Raw genomic sequence first — 9,527 nt, forward strand, 5'->3', positions numbered from 1 at the left:
TACATTTACACTCACAAGACCCATAAAAGGCACTAAAAACGTCGTTACAAAGTCTATCTCACCACAGTGACTCTACAATAATCTTACGATGCGACGACAATAGTTTTTGTGCGCAAAAGAAAATCTAAATAACGCCTTTATCCAGCTTGTTCTTGTCTTCCGTGTGTGTCTCCACGACGCATGCGTGAGAATATGAGCAGATCCGGCGTTCGGGAATCCATGAAATGCTCACTTTAGCCCCATTTTGAGCACTACACCGAGACCTAAAGCACGATCAGTGTAGAATTCAACAGCTGAGATACGCGCGTCTTCCTCTGCTCGTAAACAAATCTCTTCTGGGTCATGTGTCCGAACGCCGGATCTGCTCATATTCTCATGCATGCGTCGTGGAGACACACACGGAAGACAAGAACAAGCTGGATAAAGGTGTTATTTAGATTTTTTTTTGCGCACAAAAACTATTGTCGTCGCATCGTAAGATTATTGTAGAGTCACTGTGGTGAGATGGACTTTGTAATGACGTTTTTAGTGCCTTTTATGGGTCTTGTGAGTGTAAATGTACTGAATGCCAATGGAGGCCAATCTGAAGCCTTTCTCAGCATCAGCTTTACACTAAAATATCTTCATTTGTGTCTGAAGATGAACGGAGGTCTGACGGGTGTCCAACCACATGAGGGTGAGGAATTAATGACACAATTTACATTTTTGGGTGAACTAACCCTTTAAAGGCTGGCCATTGACACATTCAGAAAGGTGGAATAGTATGCTTTCAAATATTTATAAGAAAGAAAGTTTTGCATTATGAAATTAGCATTACGCTCCACTTGCATGAAAATAATTCAGATATACATCCACATGGTTTCATCATTGTGTCCTTCTAGGTCACGTATGTCCACACGCGGTGACCTCTGGAAGCGGCATCTGCTCCTGAAGCTCTGCCCGCGCAGGAGTCTGGACACACCGCGTGTTCTTCTGCAACTCCACCCCAAACCCCGCGGGGGCGCTCTGCAGCTGTCTCCTGTACTGCACGAAGCTGCACGTCTTCAGAGCGATGGCCAGGACGTTCTTGGCCATGAGTATCCCAGACACTCGGTTGTCCTTATAGAGGAGCATATTCCCTCCGCGGATGAAGAGAGTGACGATGTTAATGGTGGCCAAACTCAGGATGGGGTAGAGCATCATCTTGTGAGGGCTGATGTTGATGCCTTGCATGCTGATCTCACTCAGAGACACGCAGGGCAGCACTAACAGCAGAATATAGCAGTAGAAAAACATCAGCCCCTCCGCCCAAAGAGGAAGCCCTTTCTTCTGGGGCTCCCACAGGTTGGCCTGGATGTCCAACACATCCAGCAGGTCCACCACCACCCAGAACAAGCGGTTCCGGATCTCCTCCTTCTTCTTGAAGGCCTTCACGTACTCCATGTGGTCGATGGCCACCAGAATAATGAACAGTATGGGAATGGAGACGGACAGAAGGAGCGTCAGAGCTTTCCGGGCCAAGGCGTCCAGGCTCTTACGGTCAGCCTTGTAGTTCTGGTAAACAAAATACACCTTAATCTCCAAGACGAAAATGTAAAGGAACCAGAGTATCATGGCGTATCCTCGCTTCGCCGTCCTGACCTCCGCCCCCACCCACACCGCGACGTAGCGCAGCACGATGAGGAAGCAGAGGTCTCCCACCGTCACCATGATGCAGATGCCGATCTTCCGCGGGCCGTGGTTCTGCTGCACCAGGTAGGCGTCCATCAGGGCCATGCTGCTCATGATGACCATGGTGGACAAGCAGACGTGGGGCTTGTTGGTGGGAGGCGGTGGCACCATCCTGCCACGGGCGGGGCGGCGGACCCTTCCTATCGGCCGATTCGGGGAGGCACTGGGGGCACTGGGAGGACTGGGAGCGCTCAGACGGTTCTCCCCGCCAACGCTGCTCCCATGGCTGAGGTCCAGGATTCACTAGCTGGACACAAACAAAACCGGAATCATTTACATTTCTGCATTTGGCAAACGCTTTTATCCAAATCGACTTACAGTGCCCTTATTACAGGGACAATCCCCCTGGAGCAACATGGAGTAAAGTGACACACTGGTGGCGACCGCTGGGATCGAACCAGCAACCTTCTGCACATCAGTTCCATGGTTTAACCCACTGGACCACCATCAATATGTTTCTACAAAATCAACCAAAATCTGGCTGTTGTTCCAGAATCTTCATATCTGCATTAAAAAGATATTTTTTGTGTCCATTAGCCAGACATGCATTTAACCCTCTGGGGTTCTTCATTTATGGGTCACACTCAGGACCTTCGGGATTAAGATAAAAAAAGATTTGAATAAAATCAATGAAATATATTTTTGTTCAATAATATTTTAATAGTTTTGAGATAGTTTTATGATTAATAATAAATATTTATGCAATAATTATGAGCCATTTTTTCCCATTGAATATAATAAAAAAATTACATATATATTATTTTTTATTTTTTTTTAATTAAAGCTGTATTTCATTTTAGAGTTAAGCCTAGGCCTCATGAAAGCAATTTTTTAAATGAGATCGGTGCCATCCGGTGGACACATTGAGCATTTTTATCACACAATAGCACATTTTTACCACTATAGTGGATCTTACGTTTTATAAAAAATAAATAAAATCGTAGCTTCATCGGGATGGTCCGAAACTTGGTGACTTTATTGGTACTTGGTATATGAACACCCCAAAAAATTGGGGACAGGATTTGAAAAGTCTAAATGGTCGTAAAAAATTTTTTTAACACTCAGGACCTTCGGGTCAAAAATGACCCCCATAGGAAATGAACGGGAAATTAGTTTTTTTGTGCATACAATCTACAAATCAGCCAGGATGCAGAAAAAAGGACTCAACAGAGAAGGGGTGAATCTCTAAAACATCAAGAGTGCAAAACAGACAAAAAAAAACCTCACACACACACACTTATAAACACAAAAACACACGCACACACAAATTAACGCGTGCCATTCCAAAAGCTAATTGTGTGTGTGTGTGAGTTTTTATGTCTGTTTTGCACTCTTGATGTTTTAGAGATCTTCACTGTTGACTCCCTTTTTTCTGCATCCTGGCTGATTTGTAGATTGTGTGCACAAAAAAACTCTGTATTTTCATATTTTTGCCAATTTCCCATTCATTTCCTATGGGGGTCATTTTTGACCCGAAGGTCCTGAGTGTGACTATTCTTTTTACGACCACTTAGACTTTTCAAATCCTGTCCCCAAGTACCAATAAAGTCACCAAGTTTCGGACCATTCCGATGAAGCTAAAAAAAAAAAAAAATTTGGGGTCAGAAATGACCCCCAGAGGGTTAATGCACTCTCCGAGAAGACCGATCGGACACCTACTTTCTCCTCGGTGTGGAGTTCATCATAATGAGCTGTGGACCGTCCTCATGTGTGTGTGCTCGATGACCCCAGATCAGAGCTGTAATCCATATGAGAAGTGACTGGAAACACGCGCAGTTCTTCCCTGGTTGCGTTGAATCCTGCGCTCAGGCATGTCTCCTCAAATTACTGCCAAATTACAGATGTAATCCACTCAAGTTGGAGTGTGCTGTGGACATCTCACTTAAAACTCAAAACTTGCTAGAGCCGTTATTTCAGATGCGAATCCACTTACGGTCCGGCTGTGCTGGCGATCGCCTCAATGGCTTGTGTGTGTGTGTGTGTGTGTGTGGTCCTTTGTCCAGTGAATGCAGATGCAGTGGGATTCAGTGTTTCCTGACCGCTCGTCCTCAGATCTGTGGATCGCTGCTCTTCTCTTCTGCGGCTCTGAGCCACGACGCAGGAAAACCAGGAATACTGGCGGTATGAGCATCAGTCTCTCTCTCCCTCCCTCCTTTTCCATATGTGTGTTAATGAGGTGTGTGTGTGTGTGTGTGTGTGTGCCTGCTCTCCTCAGACACTGACACAATGTGGCTCCTTCAACCCTCTCTCTCTCTCTCTCTCTCTCTCTCTCTCTCTCTCTCTCTCTCTCTCTCTCTCTCTCTCTCTCTCTCTCTCTCTCTCTCTCTCTCTCTCTCTCTCCTTCTCCCTCTCTCTCTCTCTCTCTCTCTCTCTCTCTGATTCAGATTCAAATAACGTTGTTTGGCTTGGTAAAAAAGGATTTAAAAAGCATTGTAGCAGAACTGCATGTTTACACACAGTTGAAGAGAAGGTTCTAATGAAGAGAAGCGGTGTGTGTTAGACTGATCTAATGCTATGGGCTGTCCGTGATTTATAAATGCTTCCAGAATCCGGCTGTTTCTGTATTTTTATCATTTGTGAATATGTGACTGATCCTGCCCTGCATGCATTATTTATAGATATTGAGCAGACGTCTGATTTGAGACGCTCAGTCTGAATGATGTCACTTATGTCGATGTTGAATTATGTCTCACTCTATTCTACTTTATTGCTAGTTTTAATTCCTGTAGCCAGCCTGTAGTGAAACGGGGGCATTATTTGTTGTTGTTTTTTTTTTTTCAAAAAGTGGACCTTTTTTCAGTCCAAACACACTGTGTGGAGAGTATATTATTTGGCATGGAAAACCAAAACCTCCCCACAAAGTTTAAATCACAAATTCACGTGACCACTATTAACCTAACATGATTTTGTTTGATGTTGTGAAACATGAAGTTTTGAAGAAGTCACTCAATTAACATTTGTTAATTGTTAAAATTCCACAGCTTGACACAACATTGGAATTTGAACATAAAAAAGTTGTTTAAATTCATACAAATTATACGTTTCAACCGCTTGGTGGAATTGGCAGACATTCCATATAGTATAAATATGCAGCTATAATGCACGTAGATGATTGTCGATATACAGTTGCACACTTAAAACTGATTCTGAATCTATAGAACAATGGCAAGGAAAACTAACTTTACCGCACTCCGAGAGCCCCCTAGTGGTCGGGAGCATTTCCGTTGTGTTGTGGCTTTATTTCGTTGTGTTGTGAATAGGATTGTCATTTTTGAGAAAAATCTCATTCGAACGTATATCAAATATCAAGCGATGTATTGGAATATCTACGAAACAACAACACCGTAACGGAGATTCAATCACAAATGTATGAACAGTCTGACAGTCATAAACTGGACTCAGGCCAGGGCCTGTGTGGAAAAGCTAATGGTTAATGTTTGAAACAGCAGGTTATCAACTTAATCGATATGAAGAGCCAATCACAACATAAGGCTACATGGAAAAAAGCAGAATCAGAACCGGCACAAACAATAACGTGAACTTTTAGAGCTATTGGATGGGATGGCAAACAGTAAAAAACAAACGGTCTAATCATACACTGTAAAAATGCGCAACATGGCACTTTAAAAACCGGATAGTTAACCATGTCTTTACTTCCTTTCTGGCCCTTGAAAGTGTTCATCACTGCTGTCTATGGAGGGGCCAGAGGCTCAGGGGTCATCAGAAATATCTTCATGTGTTTCTGAAGATGATGAAGGGCTGACGGTTTGATATGAGGAATTAATGACAGATTTCTGGGTGAACTGTCCCTTTAATGAAACATGCACAGATTTGGTGAACTGTCCCTTTAATGAAACATGCAGAGATTGGGCGAACTGTCTCTTTAATGAAACATGCAGAGATTGGGTGAACTGTCCCTTTAATGAAACATGCACAGATTGTGTGAACTGTCCCTTTAATGAAACATGCAGATATTGTGTGAACTGTCCCTTTAATGAAACATGCAGAGATTGTGTGAACTGTCCCTTTAATGAAACATGCAGAGATTGGGCGAACTGTCTCTTTAATGAAACATGCAGAGATTGGGTGAACTGTCCCTTTAATGAAACATGCACAGATTGTGTGAACTGTCTCTTTAATGAAACATGCAGAGATTGGGCGAACTGTCTCTTTAATGAAACATGCAGAGATTGGGTGAACTGTCCCTTTAATGAAACATGCACAGATTGTGTGAACTGTCTCTTTAATGAAACATGCAGAGATTGGGTGAACTGTCCCTTTAATGAAACATGCACAGATTGTGTGAACTGTCCCTTTAATGAAACATGCAGAGATTGTGTGAACTGTCCCTTTAATGAAACATGCACAGATTGGGTGAACTGTCCCTTTAATGAAACATGCAGATATTGTGTGAACTGTCCCTTTAATGAAACATGCAGAGATTGTGTGAACTGTCCCTTTAATGAAACATGCAGATATTGTGTGAACTGTCCCTTTAATGAAACATGCACAGATTGGGTGAACTGTCCCTTTAATGAAACATGCAGAGATTGGGCGAACTGTCACTTTAATGAAACATGCAGAGATTGTGTGAACTGTCCCTTTAATGAAACATGCAGAGATTTGGTGAATTGTCCCTTTAATGAAACATGCAGAGATTGGGTGAACTGTCCCTTTAATGAAACATGCAGAGATTGGGCGAACTGTCCCTTTAATGGACATGAAGAGATTGTGTGAACTGTCCCTTTAATGAAACATGCAGATATTGGGCGAACTGTCCCTTTAATGGACATGCAGAGATTGGGTGAACTGTCCCTTTAATGAAACATGCAGAGATTGGGCGAACTGTCCCTTTAATGAAACATGCAGATATTGTGTGAACTGTCCCTTTAATGAAACATGCAGAGATTGGGTGAACTGTCCCTTTAATGGAACATGCAGATATTTGGTGAACTGTCCCTTTAATGAAACATGCAGAGATTGGGCGAACTGTCCCTTTAATGAAACATGCAGAGATTGTGTGAACTGTCCCTTTAATGAAACATGCACAGATTGGGTGAACTGTCCCTTTAATGAAACATGCAGATATTGTGTGAACTGTCCCTTTAATGAAACATGCAGAGATTGTGTGAACTGTCCCTTTAATGAAACATGCAGATATTGTGTGAACTGTCCCTTTAATGAAACATGCACAGATTGGGTGAACTGTCCCTTTAATGAAACATGCAGAGATTGGGCGAACTGTCACTTTAATGAAACATGCAGAGATTGTGTGAACTGTCCCTTTAATGAAACATGCAGAGATTTGGTGAATTGTCCCTTTAATGAAACATGCAGAGATTGGGTGAACTGTCCCTTTAATGAAACATGCAGAGATTGGGCGAACTGTCCCTTTAATGGACATGAAGAGATTGTGTGAACTGTCCCTTTAATGAAACATGCAGATATTGGGCGAACTGTCCCTTTAATGGACATGCAGAGATTGGGTGAACTGTCCCTTTAATGAAACATGCAGAGATTGGGCGAACTGTCCCTTTAATGAAACATGCAGATATTGTGTGAACTGTCCCTTTAATGAAACATGCAGAGATTGGGCGAACTGTCCCTTTAATGAAACATGCAGAGATTGTTTGAACTGTCCCTTTAATGAAACATGCAGAGATTGGGCGAACTGTCCCTTTAATGAAACATGCAGATATTGTGTGAACTGTCCCTTTAATGAAACATGCAGAGATTTGGTGAACTGTCCCTTTAATGAAACATGCAGAGATTGTTTGAACTGTCCCTTTAATGAAACATGCAGAGATTGGGCGAACTGTCCCTTTAATGAAACATGCAGATATTGTGTGAACTGTCCCTTTAATGAAACATGCAGAGATTGGGCGAACTGTCCCTTTAATGGAACATGCAGAGATTTGGTGAACTGTCCCTTTAATGAAACATGCAGAGATTGGGCGAACTGTCCCTTTAATGGAACATGAAGAGATTGTGTGAACTGTCCCTTTAATGAAACATGCAGATATTGGGCGAACTGTCCCTTTAATGGACATGCAGAGATTGGGTGAACTGTCCCTTTAATGAAACATGCAGAGATTGGGTGAACTGTCCCTTTAATGAAACATGCAGAGATTGGGCGAACTGTCCCTTTAATGAAACATGCAGAGATTGGGTGAACTGTCCCTTTAATGAAACATGCAGAGATTGGGTGAACTGTCCCTTTAATGAAACATGCAGAGATTGGGTGAACTGTCCCTTTAATGAAACATGCAGAGATTGGGCGAACTGTCCCTTTAATGAAACATGCAGAGATTGGGCGAACTGTCCCTTTAATGAAACATTCAATTCAATTCAATTCAAATTTATTTGTATAGCGCTTTTCACAATACACATTGTTTCAAAGCAGCTTCACAGAAAGTGCATTTCATAAATGTACATTGAAAAATGTTAGAAAAGAGAATGTTAAAGAAAAAATGTTAGGATAAGTTAATCAATCATGTATTATTTTAGGCCATAACAACGCTGGCGTTGAGTCGTCTCTTCACAGGCGTCGAGTCGTCTCATCACAGGTGTCGGGGCATCTGAAGTCTCCATGAGAGGCTGGATACAAACTGGAGCTGACGAACTAGTTACCTCGGGACTAGTGTCCCGAGATAACAACAGAAAAGCAGATGGGAAATAATTAGCATAGCCGCTGTTCAGAATATTAATGCTGTTGGTGCGATTTAACTGTAGTATAAAACTTAATTATAATGTGAATGCTTGGCTAAAGAGATGCGTCTTTAATCTAGTTTTAAACTGGGACAGCGTGTCTGAACCTCGAACAATATCCGGAAGACTATTCCAGAGTTTAGGAGCTAAATGTGAAAATGCCCTCCCTCCTTTAGTGGACTTAGATATCCTAGGAATGACCAGAAGCCTCGAGTTTAGTGATCTTAAAGAGCGCGATGGATTGTAGGGCGATAGAAGATCCGTTAAATACACTGGAGCTAAACCATTTAGGGCTTTATAGGTCAGTAGCAATACTTTGTAATTGATACGGAACTTAATAGGTAACCAGTGTAGGGATGATAAAATTGGTGTTATATGATCATATTTTCTTGACCTAGTAAGCACTCTAGCAGCTGCGTTTTGGACTAACTGCAGTTTGTTTATCGATGATGCAGGACAACCAGCTAATAAAGCATTACAGTAATCTAGTCTCGAGGTCATGAATGCATGAACTAACTTTTCTGCATCAGAAATAGATAGCATGTTACGTAGCTTGGCAATGTTTCTAAGGTGGAAAAATGCCGTTTTTGTAACATATGAAATATGACTTTCGAAAGATAAGTTGCGGTCTAATATAACACCCAGGTCTCTTACTGTAGTGGATAAAGCGACAGGACATCCTTCCAAGTTAAAGTTGTATTGTGAGAGGTTTTGTGGGCAATTTTTTGGACCAATAAGTAACACCTCCGTTTTATCTGAATTTAATAGCAGAAAATTACACGTCATCCAGTGTTTAATATCATCAACACACGCTGTCAGTTTAGATAATTTAGCGTTTTCATCTGGTCGTGATGAAATATATAATTGAGTGTCATCAGCATAACAGTGGAAATTAATTCCATGTTTTCTTATAATATTACCAAGTGGCAGCATATATATTGAGAATAGCAGAGGGCCTAGCACGGATCCTTGCGGCACCCCATAGTCTACTGACGTCATCTTTGATTTTTCCCCATTTAGACAGACAAAATGGTAGCGGTCTGATAAATACGATCTAAACCAGTTTAATGCCTGTCCCTGAACACCAGTGTAATTTTGAAGTCGATCTA

The 9,527-nt window shown here is 41.9% G+C and overlaps 1 protein-coding gene across 1 annotated transcript; it reads right to left on the minus strand.

Moving 5' to 3' along the window:
- Window positions 1-882: 882 nt before the first annotated feature.
- LOC307141838 (transmembrane protein 121) lies at window positions 883-1,821 on the minus strand (the record flags this gene model as incomplete). Its single annotated transcript, XM_079842290.1, has 1 exon — window positions 883-1,821. The coding sequence occupies one exon, from the start codon at window positions 1,819-1,821 to the stop codon at window positions 883-885; it is 939 nt and encodes a 312-aa protein (XP_079698416.1).
- Between the last annotated feature and the right edge of the window lie 7,706 nt (window positions 1,822-9,527).

Source organism: Gobio gobio, assembly GCF_949357685.1.
Source record: "Gobio gobio genome assembly, chromosome: 18".
Taxonomy (NCBI): domain Eukaryota; kingdom Metazoa; phylum Chordata; class Actinopteri; order Cypriniformes; family Gobionidae; genus Gobio; species Gobio gobio.